A 19,504-nucleotide genomic window follows, 5' to 3' on the forward strand; every position below is an offset into this window, starting at 1 on the left:
GTATCCTTTGGAGCGGAATCCGATGGATGAGATAGAGAGGGGTGAGTACGAAGTGTAGATGGCTTATCCAAGTTGATATTCGAACTGAGTAGCTATGATGATGTACATGGCTTTATATACTAATGGTAGCTAATTCCAAGTCAGGTTCCATTGGGTTCCAGTGTCAGTATTCATTACCGAGTTCAGGGTCTAGATATTACAATGTGAAATACAGATGTGAAATGATACTGGTGAAATGAAATTAGTAGGTAATGGGAAGCGGTCAGAGTCCAGTGGGTGGTGTGATTGGATTCACGGTTGGTTGAGGTGACATGGAGGCCGGCGGCATGCATATAACAGTATAGGACTCAGTTATGCCATTTATATATGATGGTCCTCAAAATCTATTTCAACAACTATTCACTGTGTGCACAGAGTCTGTTCAACATGTAGGGAGCAACAGGAAGAATGGTTATGCAGGCAAAATTCAGAATGATAGCAGATCACTATGAAGTTGATGGCAGATAACTTTGGCAGGAATAATGTCATTCTCATATCACTTTTAGTCATTAATACATGGTTAACTGTGATATATTCAATTTATATACCTAAGAATTTTGAGGGGTCATGAAGAAACGGTCTCAACAGAATTTATTGAATGTGTGGAACCTGCCTACCCAGTATGGGCATGGCGGATAAGTACCGTGGGAACCAGCAGAACCGGCGTTAAATCGTGTTCTGGCCCTTTTAGTAAACCCACCGGGCATTCGGCATATGCCGAGCCTTTTCACTTGGGGACAACTATCATGACGGAAACAGAATCTACAGCGACATTCGAATCGCTTGGACTCAGTAAACCCCTCCTCGATGCTGTCGAAAAACTCGGATACAAGGAACCTACCCAAATACAGCAGCAGTGCATACCTCCTGCCCTTGAGGGGAGAGACATCATCGGTCTTGCTCCCACTGGTTCTGGTAAAACAGCTGCGTTTGCCATTCCAATCCTACAGAAACTCTGGGATGCACCCCAAGGTCTTTTTGCATGCATACTATCCCCCACACATGAATTAGCGCATCAAATTGCAACTCAATTTGAAGCTCTTGGGGCCGGTATGGGTGTCCGGTGCGCTGTTATCGTCGGTGGAGATATGGACCGAGTTGCACAGGCTGTGGCGCTTGCCAAACGACCTCATATTCTTGTTGCCACTCCTGGCCGGATTGCAGACCATCTCAGAAACACAAAAGGGTTTAGTTTGCGTGCTATCAAGTTCTTGGTCAGTTTTCGTCTGGAGCAACATTCACCTAATAACCATCGTTCTTCAGGTCCTTGATGAAGCTGATCGGTTATTAGATCTAGACTTTGGTACACATTTGGATGATGTACTCAAAGCTATGCCAAAGCAACGAACAACATACCTCTTTTCCGCGACAATGACAACCAAAGTCTCGAAGTTACAGCGCGCCAGTCTAACAAACCCAGAGCGTATAGAGACTGCGTCATCGTGCGTACTTTTAGTCTTAATGGTGTGCACCACCTAACGGTTGCTTCTAGACATCACACGGTCCCCACCCTTCTACAATACTACGTACTTTATCCCCTCATTCATAAGGAGGCACTACTTGTTTATCTAGTAAATTCGTTGTTGAGCAACTCAATGATTGTCTTCGTGCGCACCGTCCACGACGCAAAGCGGTATGTTTTCGGAGTCTTAAGTCTAATATGAAGTATTCACTTGCTGTAGTCTCAGCATCATTCTACGCACGCTTAACTTCGATGCGGTCCCTCTTCACGGTGATCTTACCCGAAGTCAACGTATGGGGGCTTTAGCGAAATTTCGCAGCGGTGATAAAAAGATTTTGGTAGCGACAGATGTCGCAAGTCGGTTCGTCCATTTATTTGCTTAGGCACAACTCAAAACTTACTCGGCTTACAAGTGGTCTGGATATTCCACTCGTGGATCTCGTCATCAACTTCGACGTGCCTGGACATTCTAAGGATTACATTCATCGTGTCGGGCGAACAGCACGTGCAGGTCGTGCCGGAAAAGCTATCCTGATCGTCACTCAGTACGACGTCGAACTACTGCAGCGGCTGGAATGTGTGTTGGAGAAAAAACTTGAAGAATGGCCTACAGACAAGGAGGATGTAATCGCTATGCACTCTACCGTCGATGAAGCAGGACGAGTCGCGGCAAACGAATTGAGAGAAACTGGGAAGCAGCAGAAGAGTCACAAACGTAAGCGACAGGCTGGGGAGACTGATGATCAGGGCATTGAAGAGGTTTCACTCCTTCGTGGTTCGACTCGGGCGCGACGTGACAAGAGTCATCATTGACATACTTTTATGTTACAGTGAGATCCCTTGTTTCACTCTTCCATGCTATGAACACCTTGTTGGCTTATTCTAAACTAGCACACTGTATTAACGACATGCAACGTTCATCCTTGCACTACAATCATCCCAGGGAACATCTGAACCTGTGCCTGTGCTTGCACCTGTGCAGCTTCCAGTAACTTCTTCTTGCGCCCGTTCCCTGTACCCACACCTGTAGCTCCCTTCTTCTTTAGCGCAGCAGCCTCTCCTCCTGGTGTACTCCCTGCGGCTCCCACCACAGTTGTAGCTGTATTACCTGATAGAGCCGCAGAACCAGCAGGCTTTTTCTTCTTCGCGGCTGTCCCCCCTCCAGTTTTGATGATCTGCCCTAGAGGCCCTATCTTCATCTGGGCCGCTGTTGGTGCTTCGTCTGGTATCGGGGTATCTGGCGGTGGAATATTGGGGGGCGGCGGCGACGGCACAGGTATGGGTATTCGAGCACCTGAGGAGTCTGTAAGAAGGGGGTACGAGTTGAGAGTTGGAGGTGGTGGAGGTGGTGGGGCTGACATAGCTGTGATACGACTTTGATAGAAGGGCTTTGAGCAATCCGATCTGGTTGTTGACTTTTGCCCACGGTGAGAGGAACGAAAGATGGTGGTGGTTGATAGGGCGGGGCTGTTCTGACTGTTTGACACTGACGAAGAAAGTCAGTACATAAATGTCGAGGCAAAAAAGGACGTACGCAGTAGACAACGGCCCTCTTGACCGTTTCTTGCCTTTGAGAAGCCGCTTTGGAATAGTGAAGCTTGACATGCCTAACTCCTCCGCAATACTGAGCTCGCGTAGTCTCAGATAATCCATTCCCAAAGATTCCACAAAGTCGCCTCTGGAAAGAAGGTTTCATAAGATATGGACGAAGGGCAGAAGAAAATCACATATAGAGCCAAGACAGCAGCCTCGTCTTCATCTTCTCCTTCAAATAGGCCCTCGTCTTCCACAGCTTCGACAGCGGTCAAAAAGAAACATTTAGTATATTCAGAAAAAAGCTGTGAAAATTGTGCTGACCGCTTCTCGATACGCCCCAACAAGCTTCTTCTCTAAACCATTCAGTCGCGATCCATAACGCCCAACGTCGTCAGAAATGTACCGCTCAACGTCTTGGACTCGCGTCACACCACTCTCAAATAAGGTATGCAATATGATTTCCTTGAGAATCATTCAGCGACATGTACATGCCTCGACACAACTTGCGTGCTCACCTCTGCAGTCATTGTATTTGAATACTTGTCAGACAAAAATCTGATGGTACGTCCAACGTTCAAAAGATAACTCCAGCAAGCACATCCAAAGCAGACTGTGAAGTGCCTGCGATAAGTGACGCTCGAACTACATACCACATCAACCGAGACACGGACGTACCTTGAAACCCCTTCTTGCTCATCCACTGCAAACAATCTGTGCTGTTCTTTTCGCCGATGTCCTCTATTCTCACTTCCTTCTTCCCCAAACTCTACGGCCGTCCGTCAACATCCACTACGGCTGCCTCTTCGTCAGGCACGAGCATGCCTCCAAGCGGGTCTCCCAGTGATGACTCACTATCCTCGGTGCCGGTTCCTCCCAGTGCCGAGAACTTGACATGGCATGCCTCACTCTTCTCATCGTCCGTATGTTGTTGTTCATGAGTGTCAATAAAGACTTGGGATTCGGCCTTGGAGGGTCCGGCCGTTTCCGTCGTTTCTTGCGCTTCGGAAGTGGAGATTTGGGTGGCCGAGGCTGTGGGACCCTAAGCAGACCATTAGGAAGTAGTAGGTCAGATTGCGCTGCCATCCACCACATCTGCGTGATATCATCGCTTGAAGAGGGAAGAAAGATCGGGTATTGAGGTGCCACTCGTGCACGTTTGCGCGGGCGAGCAATCTGCTCATTCAGCTTGCGTTTCTCGTCTGTTCCCGCCTCTGGTTTCACTTCAATCGGATCTTCATCATCGCTCTGATAGTCCGGTGCGAACACCCGAAGTTCGTCGCGTGGAGGAGAGTCGCAGTTTAATTTCGCGAACAGCGACATACCATGCTGCGTCCGAATCAGTGCTGGCGAGTCGGCAAAAGGTAAATCTCGGCGCTGTAAAGGCACAGCAGTAGGCTTGACAATAGCCTTAGCGAGGGGGCCTGAGCTCGAAGGCTGGTGATGTACCATGTGGGGTCTTGAATGTCCGTTCACCATGCCGTTCACTTTGGGACCCTGTAGTGCAGCAGGAATTACAGGGTCAGCTCGTTCCTTGCGATCTGTGATATTTCGCAGCAACTTCTCTGCCTTACCTTTAAGCCGATTGACGCAGTGCCGTAGGGGATGATTCTAAGGCGCTGTCAGCACGAAAAGACGAGAAGATTACAGCAGAAGCACATCTCCATTGTAAGTATAACAATTGAACCATATCAAGTCCAAATCATCCTGAAATTCGCGTTTGGACTTGTAGCTCTTCGCCTTGACCATTCTGGCCATTGTCTGGAAGTCCTGGATAAGATTTTGAATGACTGAGGCAGATCAGCAAGCAATAAACGAATTGCAGGGGCCATACTTGTGTGATAGTCCGGAGCTTCCGTCTTGGAATGATTGTCCTGGTGAACCGGCGGCTTAGCCGAGCGCGTTACACCATTGAAACGTGACGTACGAGGGAATCACAGAATGGATCTGATAGTTTGTCTCCGGCGTGCTGGAAGAGGATTACTTCACTGGGATTGAAGCAACATAACGCGACGTATCCTGCCTTTATTGCCTCCTACCGGTGCAAAGTTCTAGACTATGTCTTCTTAATGAGATAAGGATAAGTATGACACTCAGTCGGGCAGTGGTTGTGAAACAACTGAGGTATATGGATGTCTACAGTTGGATTATATAGTCAATCGAGAAAAGACAGGTGGCATATGTATATGTATATAGTAAGTAGGAATATAGTAACTTAAGTAGGGACAAGTGACAATTGAAAAGGGTGACAAAGTTGAAAGAAGAACATATGGGTATATGGACAGATATCCTCCAACACTTCTTCCCCTTCCTAGGCTTGTTTCCTATCTCATACAGCACCTGTTTTGAACTTCCTTTCAAATATATCATTGTTAGCTAATTTGAATTTAAAGTTTGTCTAAGGAATGGCTGATCCAAGCAGGAAGGACCATTCTTTCAATCAGTGGGAGCTTAAGTCTTCTGTATCTCTTACTAGGTCACAAAGCTGTATTATGCAAGTAGCAATAGGGATACCAGTGCTGGAGGTGATGAAGGCAGAGTCAGGCAGGGTAAAGGGCTTTGCTTGTCAGGTAATGACTAATCCAATATTCCAATTACTTAGCTAATGCTGGGGTCTGATACCAAATGATGATGAGATAGATGATGATGATAGAGGATGATGTGAGTAGTGGTCAGTAGATCTGAGTCACCACTGTTGAACACCAATGAGAAAGTTGCACCAAGAGTCAAAGAGAGTAGTTGGTAAATTGGCCATTAGCTTGAGACTGGGATTACAAGTGATGAACTACTTCCTAAATACTGTTCTAGAAAGCCTTGGCTCTACAGACTGCTACAGTTCAGTTTCAATATGCTCATTGCATATCTGGTGTGGTCTCCAATAGCACTATTCCCTGGAGATTCTGGAGATTCATTCAGACTTCAAACTCATACTTCACTCCCATGAGATAGTGCCACCATTCATATTCATGATGGCCAGCAGTTCTCTATTATAGATCTCATAGTTGCACTCAGTCACTATCAGCACTTTCAATAAGTATATAATGGACTTCTACTGCTTGTGCTGTTCTTGGCTCAAAATAGCCCCTAGCACCTTTTCTGATGTGTCAGCTTCTACTCAGAACTTCCTGGCATTGATTGGGATTGCTACAATAGGGTCTGAAGTGATGTGCTTTTTAATTTCTTGAAATGCTTCCTTCTGTTTATTGCTCTATTCTCATTTAACTTTTCCAGTAAACTGGGTGAGTGGTAATGCTACTTGGCTGTATCCTTCAATAAACTTCAATAAAAATTGGTGAATCCTAGGAACAACTGTAGTTTCCACTTTTTAGCTGGCCTTAGCCACTCTTATTTTCTGGTGATCTTTACCAAATTCATCTGTAGTTTTCCTTCCAAGATTATCAAGCCTAAGTACTCAGTTTTTAAGATCTCAAACTCATATTTTTCTGGTTTCAAACATAATTTATTTTCTCATAAAATCTAGAGTATCTAGTGCATCAGCTTCCAATGTTCTTTAAGTCTTTAGAGAAAATCATAATATCATCCAGATAAATAGTCACCTTTCTCTGAGTGATGAGATCTCTGAATAGATTATTCATCATTGTCTGAAAAGTGGCCAGCAAATTTGTGAGTCCAAAGAACATAACTAGCAGCTCAAATAGTCTTCAGTTGATGTAGAATGTGACCTTTCACTCATCTCCTTCTTGAATCTTAATGTGATAGAATGCTATGAATAGACTCTTTATCAGAATGAGTCAGTGAAACTCTATGACTCTAGTTTACTCATAACACAGTATATAAGTAGCTAAATATTGTGAAATAAAAAATCTCTTTTCATCTCTTAAAAACAACCTCTCAAGTGTGAACTCTTACTATTGGATCTGAGTCAGGCTAGAGAGTATCATGACATTGAAGCTGTTGAAAGAGAAATACTTGACTTCAGACTATACCTATACAGCTATTTATATCAACTGCTTGCTAGTTGATTGAACTATTCCACTAGACCTGATTGGACTTAAAGCATGTGAAACCTCATTATACTTCATATCATATATGTGCATCATGGCATGCCAAACAAAATCATCTTGAACAGAGATCCTCAGTTCATATTACAGTTTATCAAGAAACTGTACAAACTACTTGAAATCATGAGAAACCTATTAACAGTGTATTACCCTCAGTCAGATGAACAGATAGAGTGGGTCAATCAGAAAATGAAAAAGTACCTATGCATATTTATTAATCACCATCAGGATGATTAGATGAAATGGCTTCACATATAATAACCACTAAAACTGTGCTACTTGGTTTTCACTATTTCATCTTACAACAGAAATGAACACTAGTACCAGAATGAACCTCTTATAAAGAAATAGACAAGTACTCTGAGAAAATGAGTTTGTGACTATAATGAAGCAAATCCAGAAGGAAGCTGAAAAGTCTTTGACCAAGGCAGTGAAGATTATGAAATGCCAGTACAATAAGAGGAAGAGACTATTGCACAACTATCAAGTTAGCAACAAGATCATGTTGAACATGAAAAAGTTGGACAACAAGTTCAGAGGACTCTTCATAGTCAAATAGAAAATAGGCAAAGGCACCTATAAACTGGAGATACTAAAGACTTGGAAAGTATATCCAGTCTTCAATGAAAATCTTTTAAAGCTATTTAGGGAGGCTGAATTCCTGAATCAGGAAGCACCCTCTCTATCAGGGCCAGTAGTAGTAGACAGTGAGAAAGAATATGAGATTGACAAAATCCTGAATGACAGAGTATAATATTGCTACCATGAGGATTTAGTATATTTCAAGGGCTATGGCAATGAGGAGAACCAGTGATACATAGAGAAGGATCTGCTGCATGCCAAAAAACTCATCACCAAATGCATAGTAAAGCAAAACCCACTCACTTAAATCAAGCAATAGATGAGGAGAGTGCTCTTTGACAAGTGGGATATGAACTATGACTCAAAGACCTCTTTGAAAAGAAATGACACCTGTTTGAAACTGTAAAATTGTACAGTTGGAAGAATGATGAAGAGCTGAAGGCAGAGAAGGATCTTTGTAGACTAACCATATCCATTGGACTGAATATGCAACTTTTCAGTAGAAATCAACAGCAAAGACAAGGCTGAAGAACTTTTTCTGGATTTACTCTAAGTAGTCAAGGACAACTGCCTTGAGAAGAGGGTAATATCATGATTTTTGACCTTTATCTTATATAACTATAACCATCTTATCTTATCACTGATGCATCTGACATTCTAACACTTAGTCAAGCTGACTCTCACTCTCAGATATGCAGGAACCTCACTGAGACTGCCTGGAACTGTGCATAACTATGCACTTACTCAGTAACCTGCTGCTGCAGCACTCAAGCAGCTTGCCATAATGCAAAAAGTGCATGCTGCCTTAGTATCTGTTAGCAAACAGAAGAAAATAATCTCATAGATAGTAGGCAATGATGCTCTTTAGTGGAGCAGTGAATTGTGCTATTGAAGACCACATAGAATATGCAATGAGCATGTTATAAACTGAACCATAGTGGCCTGTAAAGCTAAGACTTTCTAACACAGTATTTAAGAAGTAGTTTATTATCTGTAACTCCAGTCTCAAGCTAATATTCAATTTACCAACTATTTTCTTTGACTACTAGTGTGACACTCTGATCAGTGTTTTATGCTAGCAACTCAGATCAACCACTACTTGCTTTATCCCTCTATCTTATCATTATTATTTATCTTCTTCTTTTGAAACTTCAGCATTGGACTCTGGCATTAGCTAAATAATTAGAATATTGGATTAGTCATCATCTGACAAGTAAGAAGGATCAAGCACCTAAAACTGTTGTATTACAGTTTCTTCAGCAGTTGAAGAAAAAATATTATCAATCGATAGTGAGATAAAGTGTTATGAATTGAATTATAAATAAAGATCTCATTAGAGTGTGTATATAACTGGTAGGATTCTTATCTATTATCTGTCCTTGATCTAAAATTTATACTACTCTACACTTGTTTCTACTATTGATAAGCCTTCCAGCTCTGTATACTAAGTATAATTTTTTGTCTCTATCTCTTGGATGGACTTTTATAAAGTAAACTGTTGCTATTTCAATCCAATTTAAACCAAGAAAAACAAGTTATTTAACTAATATTCACTCTTGTTTTCTCTCAGCATAGAATCTCTACTATTAGCTCTTAGACATATCATACTTTAGACTATATATCACTGTTACATCTAATTAGTTTATGATATTATGATTTTTATTTTTGAAATCTTATGAAACAAAAGTCAGTTGCAGTAATAAATTACTGAGACTGTTATTTTATTTGATTAGCAGAAGGTTACTCTCATAAGAAGTATTGAAGAATGCTTGAAATATTGAAATAATGCAGTACTTATTACTAATTGACCTTATTATGCTCTATATAGTATCAGTAGGAGAAAGATAATAATATACTAAGAATTTTACTAGTATATGAATTGATACAGCAGAATTGAGTGTAAAGTAGTATAAAATCTAGATCAAGGATAGACAATAAAGAGAGAACCTATCAGTTATACACACTCTAAGAAGACTTCTACCTATAATCTAATCTAGAATATCTCATCTCACTATTGATTGATAATGCTTTTATTTCAACTGCTGAAAAAACTGTAATACAACAGTTTTTGATCTTTTTTACTTCTAACAACTGATATTCTCAAAGTATAGAAAAACTCTATTAAAGCCAATCCCTTATCTTTTACTATCTTAAGGACACTGACTCATATTGCAGAGCAATATTCTTTTCACAACTTGTATAACTCTTTTGATAAGATTAATAAAGTTTGCTATTAGAATCTTATTTGTTTCACAAAGAACAGTATTTTCTTTGCTCACATATAGAGTCATCACTTAACAGTTTCTCACTAAAACTAAAACTATATTACCTTAACCAGATTATAGCTAAATACTTCACACTACAATTAAGCAGCTCTACTTTATAATCTATCTCTATTGAAAAAAGATAACAAAGAACTTTCATAGATTTTATACTGCTTATAGAATCAAACTACTTCTGGTTTTTTTCACTACTCTCACAGAATGCTTTAGTCACTGCATAAGAATGTACAACTAAATTTGCATAAATCAGCCTTCAGATTCTGTATTGATTAATGCTGATAAAGTTATAGACTTCTATAGATAGTTAATACAAATTCTTGATGATAAGTGTTAATCAGTATAGAATCTGAAGACTGGTTTATGCAAAGCTAATTATGCACTTCTGTGTAGTGACTAAAGCATTCTGTAAGGATAGTGAAGAAAAACCTTTAGGAGTTTATTTCTGCTAATAATATAAAATCTAAAAGAGTTTTTTGATATCTTCTCACAATAAAAAAAGAAGTTGTATCAAGTGAGAGACTATACTATGAGACTATCTAATTGCAGAGTGAGGTATTTAGCTATAATCTGGTCAAAGTAATATTGCTTTTGGTTCTAATAGCTAAAGGTTAAAGGATTGCTTTATATATGAGTGAGAAAAACTTTGGTGTTTATTAATAAAGGTTTTAAAGCTTTAGAAGCAAGCTAAGACCAATACTCTAGTTACAAGCAGAGATCTATGGTTGCTTTATATGCAAGTATAGTTTTATGATTTCTTTATAGCACTGGACAAAAGTTAATGTATTTTTACCTACAGATATATAGAAAATATTTATAGTTTTTTTTACTGAAAAGAGTTTAAGAAATATTTAAAAGTTTTCACTATTTTATGCAAAATTTGCAAAATATAATGAAAAGTTCTAAATATTTTTATTATTTTTTCTATAAAAATACTTAAAAGAAATTTTGAATAGTTTCTGTGTATTTAGAAGTAAAAATATATAAATTTTAGTCTAATGTGAGTGAATAAAGAAAACTATATTTTTCAGGATAAAGAAAATAATATTTCTTAATAAGACAAACAAGATTCTAGTAGCAAGCTTTATGAGCTTATTAAAGAGTTTTGCAAAGATACTTCTCTAGTTATAAGAAGAGTGCTGCTCTATAGTATGGATCAATGTCTTAAGATGATGAATAAAAGATTGATCTTAATAAGATTTTTTATTCTTTGATAGTGTTAGTCAGTTAGAAGTAACTATATCATTGATACATAGTGTATACATCCAGCCCTAAAATTTGTGAATTTTAAACAATATACTCACAAAGCTGAAGTCTGTATAGCTAGCCATTCAAATGCTATAGTGGAGGCTCTAAGCTGACAGCCACAGCTGGAAATGCTAAGTTCAATTTGGACTTAGAGAACTAACTTCACATTGAGATGATACTCCTAAGTTGAATTGAACTTGCTTCTGAGCTAGCCAATATAAAATATTAATAAGATCATATTATTTATAGATTCTATACTTTTTACTCATGTATAAAAGAATAGAAGAGAGAGGGAATCACATGCAAGTGATCCATCCCCATGATTAGACCTTCTAGCTCACTGTAGTTAGTCTCTGGATCAAAGGCTTTGTGTCTAATCTCTACTTGAGTAGCTTTGTTGCTAAGTCACCTTGTATTGAATAGAATTAGAGTTCTTAATTAAACTTTGGGTTTTAGCATAATTTGGGTTCCAGCTTAATAAGAGTGTCAGTATCAGAATACAAGTTCTTCAGTTTTGAGGACCACTAGTTGACTACAAGTGCAGCTAGTCAAGCCTAAGTGCTTGAGAGACTTAGTATTAGACTTTGGCATTTATTGGGTTTTGGAGTATTTTAAGCTAAGCAGAGCACAGTAGCTCATTATGTTAAGTCTCAATTTGCATATTGTGTCCTATCCACACTACTCTTGCAAATATTGCATCTTAGAAAGCAAACTAATATTGAATTAACAGTCTTTATACAATTGTTCTTAATTTATTTGAGTCTGCAGAGTGCTTCTATTATACTTGAAACACCTGAACTCAACAATATTGGTGATGGTGTATAGAGTAATTAAGCCTTAGTGACTGAGAGCTCACTTCTCTTTTGCTTGTCTTAGTGGCTTAGCCATTACTGAGCACATCACTATAACTATATGAGCTTAAATCATTGATAGTATGAGTCATAACTGTATCTGTCAACTATAATTTTGTCAATGCCATGTGACTCCAATATTCTTTTATTCTGGGTAGACAAATAAGGACCTTAGTATCTGTCAGATCACAGCAGATTTTAGGCTAAAATACCTATATTCAGTGAACTCATATTGAACCTGTATTTTTTTGTCAATACACAAACCCTATACAGTATGGTTATGGTACCCATGTCAACTGTCCCATAATTCTGTAAATACAGATATAGTGCAGATCCCTAAATGAAATGAAGAGTGAGAACAGTACAAGAATCCTTTCTGAATTCATCACAAGAGAAGATCTAGTTAAACATGAGAACTTTTGTAGTATTGATACTGTGCAGGACATGTGGATGTGTGCTATTGTGCATAATAATAACTATGGGGCCTTTGGTGGTGGTCATAATCAAAATCTGACTTTCATCATGCACTGCCAGTGGTTCCAGAAGCAAATTGTGGCAGCTTCATTTTGTCATTCTCACACTTTGAATATTGTATATTCCAAGGCTCTATTACATGCATAATATAGATTTTTTTAGACTTACGTATGAGGGTCTGGCATTCGTGATGAAGACATGGGCTGTAGGCTTGTTTTTTTGAGTATTAATTGAGCTCTCCGAACTGCGAGTGATGTCCCGGTCCGGGTTTGGAAACACATGGCGTGGCGAAGATGCCGCAAGTAAATACCTGTACACTCTTTCATTCCCCTTCATCCGACATCGAAGAGGTAGTGCGTCCTCAACGACGACTCAAGGCACCTCAGGAGATAACCTACACACCACCGACGCTCACGATATCACTGACGACCACTAACGATAATGACGAGCACTGACGAATACAATCTCACGACCCTTCTCCCATCGACATCATATCTACTGGCCTATACATTACCTCTTCTTTTACTCTCTCTTTTACTCACGTTCTCGGGCGCATTTTTAACCCTCGACCGTACGCGACAATTTGTGCCTCGATACGATGCTATGCCAGGCGTATTTGATTCACCAAAGAAGTTGAAATGGATTCTGGAAGGCGGTATTGGTGGCTTAGCCATTGGATACACCTTTGGACGTGTGTCATCCTATCTTATTACACGATTTCTCCGTACTGAAGTGGTCGTGTAGTGCATTTTTCGACGTTCTTGGCACTGCTGATTCCATCCATAACATCCTCAAGCGCGTTATCATACAAGTCCTTTGTTGCCGTCTGGTTTCTGACCTCTCTTCTGACTACCTTTCTCGCCGGAAGATGGAAGTACTGTGCACTGGCATTCGGCGGTATCTCCGGAGGGTAAGCCCATCATCAGTTTCTTCCGGTATGATTGTCTGAAGCCGAGTACTAGCGCCCTATTCGTCCTCGCTCTTTCTGTCATCATTCATCCCTCGCTGCTGACACGCATCGTCTTTTTGTCTATATGCCCCCCCATTGTGACTCTCTTCACTCTGCTTCCCCTTGTCAAATTTCAGCATGCGTCTCTTCGCTTTGCTACTGCTTCCATGGGTTCCTTTGGCGTCATCGTCGCTATCGCGGCCTTGGCTCATATTCCCGCATGGGCTAATGTTTGGGACCGTCTGTGGCTTACCGCAAGTATAGAATGGGAAACAAGCGAGGAGAGAGGTCTCAGTGCAGGATTCTGTCTGTTCCTCTGCACAGGAATGTTGTCAGATTGGTTCATGAAGAGGACATTTGGCGAGTGCCCGGATGAGGTATGTATCAGGCTCGGCAGCAGAGAATACAACACTTACAAGATTATAAAGAAATGGGATAGCTATCTCGCCGACTATGCAACGAACCTTCCTAATCGTGCGGACCGTGCAGGAGTGTATCAGCCTTTCACATCTGTATGGGATCGCATCTTTGGCTCAACCGAGAAACCCGTCATTCCCAAGAATCTTGTCTTCCCTGACGATGACAAGACTGGTTCGTCTTTGCCTTTGAAGCCAGACAAGAGCGGGCAGACCCCTCCTGAACATTCCTCATTCGATCTCCATCAAAGCCCGGGGTTCTTGAAGAAGGCACGCTTAAAGAATAACAACCGGGCTCGTTTTCATGCTCGCATGGTCGAGTGTAAACGCAATCGAGAAGCTGTCAAGTTCCGGCCTCTAGACCAACTCGAGTCCGGCTCAGATTCAGAGGAAGACGGCCTCAAAGCGAAACCACTCACAGGTGGACGGCCGTGGCTGAAGCAAAGTCATTCTACGACATCCACGCCGCCAACGCTGGTTGGCGACAGCGAAACAGATGCCAAGATCAGGCTGCCAGATGATATTGACTACGACAAGGAAATTCAGAAGCTTGGACAGCTCAAGCGGAAGAATGTGACCAATGGACTTGGGGAGGGGGAGGTGCCCGACTACTCTGACCATGAAGAGGACCTTACGGGTGTCAGTCAGCGGAAGCCCGATGCTGAATGGAGTCCCGGGTTCATAAAGCGATATCGGTCGTCGAAGACACTGTCTTCTAGCCGTGGTACAGCTGTCGAGTCACCATCACCTCCAACGGGTGCTGTTCCCGTCACTCCCTCATTGATAAAGGCTCTTGACCGGATTGCCATGGCACAAAAGGATGCGTTTGGACCGCGAGGAAGGGAGGAACTTCCATGGATTGAGGATGAAAACCAAAACTGCGGGGACGGATGGGCCGATTTTTGGCGGGATGTAAGAAATAATGCAGCAAGAGTTAGTTGAGCAGAGAGGTTCTGATTTTATTAGATGGGGTTACGACTAGCCTCAATGCGTTCTCGCCAGGAGGAGCGTGGGGTGTACTTCATGATGCGACACGATTTATATTTTATTTGATTATTTGTATTATTGTTGTATTTTGCCTTGTGAATGTTTTCTGTTCTGGTTTAATCTGTCACGGAGCGTTTCTAGATGCAGGATGTTTAGACAGGGTTTCACCGACCTTTCATATTTCGGCACAAAACGACCAGGGCCCTGCAGCTTTCTACCAGCAATGACACCGATCCTGATGGACCCGAGCCACCATCTTTTTTTCAACCATTATCTGCTATCGTCCTCTTACCATCGTGTCTTTCACCAGTATGTGACCTTTGGTTTCCTCATCATCTTACAACTAACGCTGAGATCAGATGGCTTCAATCGACCAATCGACCATTACCATGGATCTTCCCGATGAAATTCTCCTTATCATAGTGAAGATCAAGATCTTATAGCACTCGGACGGCTCTGCCGTTGACTCAACCAGCTGGCTCTGCCCCGCGCCATTTATCTTATCTTAAAGACGGATCGAAGAGGCAAATTTGGTACCTTCATCAGTACCGCTCTAACCATCTGATCTAGAAGAGTATACACCATGGGAAACGTGCTCGGTGGTTTCCAATTTTCATCATTGAAGGCCACTCAGCCTTTCATTTTTTACGAAGCCAAGCATCCAGAACATAGGGTGCACCTTTTCGCAGGATTTCGAACGTGAGGCGGGCGAGGTCGCGTTCTATTTCCGGACAGCTCCGGAGTTGACTCGTATTCGTCTGGTACTGAACTTCGGAACCAGGGCTGTTGAGTGAAGAATTTTATGGCCTGGAGTCTCTGTTAATCAACATGAACTTGGAGCAAGGGACTACACCACCTGTCGTGGTGGACACGAAGGAGAGAGATGGTGTTGCTTTTCGAAAGCTGCTATGAGGATTGGCGGGCCTTACAGTACATGACCACGACCCGTCGCAGCCTCAGCTGCTGGTTTTGAAAGGGATTTGATCGTCGGCGAGAGCGATGCTACATTTCAGTGCCAACCCCTGGTTGTGTCTGGAGATGTTGAGATACTTAGCATCAACGTCTTGTTCCCCGCTCCATTCCTTGACTGGATTATCGCGCCATTCAACGTCTCCTATATCACCAGACTGACGTTACGTGGCCTTGATGTTGGACAGCACCTTTCTCAAATGCCTCTTGCCGGTCCAATGTCCTTTGCTGTCGCCATCTCACCTTATCCCATTCTTATCCTGACATAACCTCCTTGTCCGGCTACTCATCGGCAACATATGTCCAGTTGAGGACCCCAGTGTCACTTTTCCATCGAGCGCACTCCCCAATGTCGCTCACATAACCGCACCATCCGACCTTATCTTATTGGCACTCTCGAAACCCAGCATCATGCCTCTCGTCACGAATGTAAGTGTCGGTTACAAAGACCGCCAGAGCGTCTCGGCCTTGCAGAAACTCCTCGGCATGGTTGCGACTCACCCTCACATCTGCAAGGTATTATGCCTTCCACCGGAGAGGCACCAAGCTGGTTGAGTGAATGTATCCTGTATACATATTTGGACAAATATTCCATAGCATGCAATCAATCCTTAAATGAATTACTGGAACCTGGTATCTTACTGTAAAATATGCGCATACGCTGAACTGAATCATTCAAAAGAAAATTCCTCCGGGTTCATTCCGACTATCATGCCTTCTAGGCCCCCCTCAATCTCCATGCATCCAATATGATCTTGGCCCACTTCCTTCAAGAAACCGCCCTCCGCAATATATGTCTCTCTTCCAGACTTCGGTTCCAACACGAAGTCTTCCACTATCATCTTACACCACTGTAAGACCGGTCTCGCAACCCATCGGGTGTTCCAGGACTCGAACCATCCAAGGTGTCCACCTCCTGGCGTGACAACCATACAGACATGTTCATTTTCCACCCCGGCAGGGGAGGTGTAAGCGATTGGGTCATCCTTCGCATTCAGCGTTAACAGCGGAACTCGTACGTCAGCCAGGCTAGACGCCCATGTAGCGTCATCTTTCACGGTGGCAAAGTCATACGCCTGCGGTACACTGCTATTTGGGGGACGGGTAGAATGATAGTGGAATTGCGTGAGTGTTGTCGATTCTCGGGATACCGTGGCTGTCATTAATGCTTCGTGGAAAGGTGCCTGCGTGAACGTCGGCACGAAGTGAATCGTAAGAAATCGTACGAGGCTGTCGTGGATCCCCCTCGCGCTAACGTAGCCGTAAGGACCGAGAAGATTGGACACTGTTCTGATGAATAGTTGGTTAATGATCCTCAACTCCAGAAAAGACGTAACGCGCGTACATTTTACTATTGATCTTTAGATGCCAAGGCTGTCACGTTAGATATAGTCAGTTACGACGGAACGACGCGATAACAGGTACTCACACAGCTCAGAATGCAGGCAGTCGATAATCGACTTAGCTCCTTCTCTTCGGCAAGATACCGTAGAACGATGTTTGCGCCAAGTGAGAATCCGAGTCCAATTAAGGGCGCAGCAGGAAAGCGTTTTGATATATAAAGAAGCGCCTGCCGCAAGTCATCGGTCGGACCTCCATGAACTGGTACGCCAGCACCTAATAGTCGGATGAGGAGAAGGATATTTCGAAATGAAAAGCATATCGCTTACAGCCACGGATATTGGCGACCACTCCTCGGTACCCAAGACCACCTTTCTCTACAGAAGAGCAAGCCGGTGCTAGAATCGCCCGGATATAGGCCTCGTAGCCACCTACAGACAGGAGATCAGAGCTTCGAACTATCTAGCGAACCGGTTTACTTTCCTCCATCCAGGACAGTGACAGAAACAAGGATAGGCGAATCGTCCGCTAAATCTTCATGAGTTGACGTGAAATCGAGGCATCTGATGAGAGCGTTAGTTCCATTCAAAAGATGCAACAAAGTACTCGGACAATGTTCCACCATCTAGCAAGTGAAGGTAGGTTCTGATCATTCATAAGCTCAATATGCTTTGCAGGTTAAGTAACGGAAAGACCATGCATACCTGTCGTATTTTATTTTGTCTATGTGAGAGAATTCTCCGGCAACGCAATATAATGTTTGTAAATGTCCACTAAAGGCGAACGTCAGAGAAGATTCATGCAAGGCCCGGCAATCACGAACTTGAACAACCACCAAGCAGGCGAAAAGTCCTCAAATAAGGCAGGGCACCTGCGCTCTATGATTTTCCGCAACGAACAAAGTATCGTCTCTTTCGATCCCCGAGCTCTCCGTACTTTCACGTTTGCAGGTGTCGCGGGAAAGTAGATCTGGGACTTCTGGGAGCTGAAACCAAGACCCATTTCACGCAGGTTGGTAGTCGAGAATAGCAGTTAAAAGGCTTAGATTAACCCGGGACCTGCAACCGCTGCCAGGGACGTTGTGGTTTTACTCTGGGTCACACACTCCGCATGGTGGAGGAGATGTATTAGGATGTATTGTTTCGGCGGAGAACAATCACGAGACATAAAGAGACGAGTTTGGCCAGTCGAGTGCAAACTATTGGTAAAGCACGCTCCTCGATTCGTAGGCTGCTCTTAAGTTGCTCTAATACGCAGATAACACTTTCAGCTGCAGCGAGCGGTGTTAGATATACGAAAAAGCTCACCGCATCATCGGTACGGATCCTTAGGAATGAAAGATCTGACCGACCAGTCCGGGATATTCATTGAATACCAGGCACGCAGGGCGGTCTCATTCAAAATTTCGTCAGACGCCCGGTATCAAAGATCGGTCAATTGTAAGTCCTCCTCGACAGAAGGAATGAATGGCCTTAGTCAACTTCCAAGTATGCGGTGAAACACATTTCATCACGCGGCGGTGCAACCGCAACCAAACCTCCTGAGATCCAGGAAGGAAACAGCTGGTAGCGCCACTTGAAAGGCAACAATTCTAGGTAGTGATGCCTCATGCTTGAGGTAGAAAGATGACCTTTGTTGGTTCAACGCACAGTCACAAACTTCAAAGCTCACTTGCGCGCAAGAGTCAAGAGCCAGAAACAACGTTGAGAATGAAATAACACGGAAAACCCGGGCCGGAACACAAGGAACCGGTCACGCCAGCTGTGTCTATTGAGCCTGACGTCATAAGTCCTTCCCACGGCTCACAAGTTACGAACTCCTGCTGTGTTTATATTTACCTATTAGATTTGACGCAGTAAGAGTACCTGCGAGTCCATAGACCACAACCATCCAGAAAACAGAACATGTCCTACAATCCCTCGTATGCACCGCGCTTTAATGTCTAGATGAACAGAAGGCTCCCACATTGAAGTGGCGTTGCACAAGCTTTGTACATCAGAAATCACACATATCGCGTGTATTCCAGGCGGATGCGACCGTAAGACGGCTCGGAGACAGTAGCTCAGACGCCACAGTCTATGTTGTGACTAACAGATCTCGGTATTCTCCGTATCTTGCTTGAGAATCTGTGCGATATTTCGAAGACAAGGTTGGTGCATCCAATGAGATTTATATATAGTAACCGTCGATAGCCACCATGCTTTTTCCGCGTGAAGTGGTGCCATCCTGGATAACACAATGTCTTGATCCTACCAAAGAATATCTTTGAACACTCCAAGAGTGATGAGGTCTTTTGTCTGTGAGCTTATCATTCGAATGGCTAAATATTGTGCTCGTGTTATTTTTAACGAT

At 42.7% G+C, this 19,504-nt stretch overlaps 5 protein-coding genes across 5 annotated transcripts; 2 read left to right on the forward strand and 3 right to left on the reverse strand.

Moving 5' to 3' along the window:
- Positions 1-757: 757 nt before the first annotated feature.
- On the forward strand, positions 758-2,460 carry BT62DRAFT_166114 (DEAD-domain-containing protein). The gene is made up of 5 exons (XM_043179904.1): positions 758-1,253; positions 1,303-1,481; positions 1,532-1,672; positions 1,722-1,862; positions 1,915-2,460. The coding sequence occupies exons 1-5, from the start codon at positions 786-788 to the stop codon at positions 2,312-2,314; spliced, it is 1,329 nt and encodes a 442-aa protein (XP_043039102.1). The 5' UTR covers positions 758-785; the 3' UTR covers positions 2,315-2,460.
- On the reverse strand, positions 2,192-3,169 carry BT62DRAFT_932747 (uncharacterized protein). Its single transcript, XM_043186410.1, is given in 2 exon segments — positions 2,192-2,973; positions 2,993-3,169. The coding sequence occupies 2 exon segments, from the start codon at positions 3,152-3,154 to the stop codon at positions 2,419-2,421; spliced, it is 717 nt and encodes a 238-aa protein (XP_043039103.1). The 5' UTR covers positions 3,155-3,169; the 3' UTR covers positions 2,192-2,418.
- A 55-nt stretch (positions 3,170-3,224) lies between these two features.
- Positions 3,225-4,792, reverse strand: BT62DRAFT_920312 (uncharacterized protein; the record flags this gene model as incomplete). Its single annotated transcript, XM_043184214.1, has 6 exons — positions 3,225-3,293; positions 3,359-3,499; positions 3,553-3,554; positions 3,713-3,803; positions 3,890-4,608; positions 4,714-4,792. The coding sequence occupies 6 exons, from the start codon at positions 4,790-4,792 to the stop codon at positions 3,225-3,227; spliced, it is 1,101 nt and encodes a 366-aa protein (XP_043039104.1).
- Positions 4,793-13,037: 8,245 nt separating this feature from the next.
- BT62DRAFT_166250 (uncharacterized protein) lies at positions 13,038-14,894 on the forward strand. Its single transcript, XM_043179905.1, has 4 exons — positions 13,038-13,183; positions 13,235-13,400; positions 13,453-13,816; positions 13,868-14,894. The coding sequence occupies exons 1-4, from the start codon at positions 13,129-13,131 to the stop codon at positions 14,795-14,797; spliced, it is 1,515 nt and encodes a 504-aa protein (XP_043039105.1). The 5' UTR covers positions 13,038-13,128; the 3' UTR covers positions 14,798-14,894.
- Positions 14,895-16,482: 1,588 nt separating this feature from the next.
- Positions 16,483-18,154, reverse strand: BT62DRAFT_897015 (AB-hydrolase YheT; the record flags this gene model as incomplete). Its single annotated transcript, XM_043183285.1, has 8 exons — positions 16,483-17,101; positions 17,157-17,185; positions 17,241-17,428; positions 17,482-17,614; positions 17,661-17,715; positions 17,759-17,797; positions 17,857-17,925; positions 17,976-18,154. 8 exons carry the CDS (start codon positions 18,152-18,154, stop codon positions 16,483-16,485), a joined length of 1,311 nt encoding a protein of 436 aa, XP_043039106.1.
- Between the last annotated feature and the right edge of the window lie 1,350 nt (positions 18,155-19,504).

This window comes from Guyanagaster necrorhizus (assembly GCF_019112545.1).
Source record: "Guyanagaster necrorhizus MCA 3950 unplaced genomic scaffold BT62scaffold_14, whole genome shotgun sequence".
Classification (NCBI taxonomy): Eukaryota; Fungi; Basidiomycota; class Agaricomycetes; order Agaricales; family Physalacriaceae; genus Guyanagaster; species Guyanagaster necrorhizus.

Excerpts from the sequence above, each read along its gene's own strand:
- BT62DRAFT_166114 (XM_043179904.1), top strand. The coding sequence starts at position 786 with ATGACGGAAACAGAATCTACAGCGACATTCGAATCGCTTGGACTCAGT. Across the intron at positions 1,673-1,721 it reads ACCGTCCACGACGCAAAGCG|TCTCAGCATCATTCTACGCA; the intron begins GTATGTTTTCGG and ends CACTTGCTGTAG. Across the intron at positions 1,863-1,914 it reads GCGACAGATGTCGCAAGTCG|TGGTCTGGATATTCCACTCG; the intron begins GTTCGTCCATTT and ends TCGGCTTACAAG.
- BT62DRAFT_932747 (XM_043186410.1), bottom strand. The coding sequence starts at position 3,154 with ATGGATTATCTGAGACTACGCGAGCTCAGTATTGCGGAGGAGTTAGGC.
- BT62DRAFT_166250 (XM_043179905.1), top strand. The coding sequence starts at position 13,129 with ATGGATTCTGGAAGGCGGTATTGGTGGCTTAGCCATTGGATACACCTT. Across the intron at positions 13,184-13,234 it reads TTGGATACACCTTTGGACGT|TGCATTTTTCGACGTTCTTG; the intron begins GTGTCATCCTAT and ends GTGGTCGTGTAG. Across the intron at positions 13,401-13,452 it reads TTCGGCGGTATCTCCGGAGG|CGCCCTATTCGTCCTCGCTC; the intron begins GTAAGCCCATCA and ends GCCGAGTACTAG.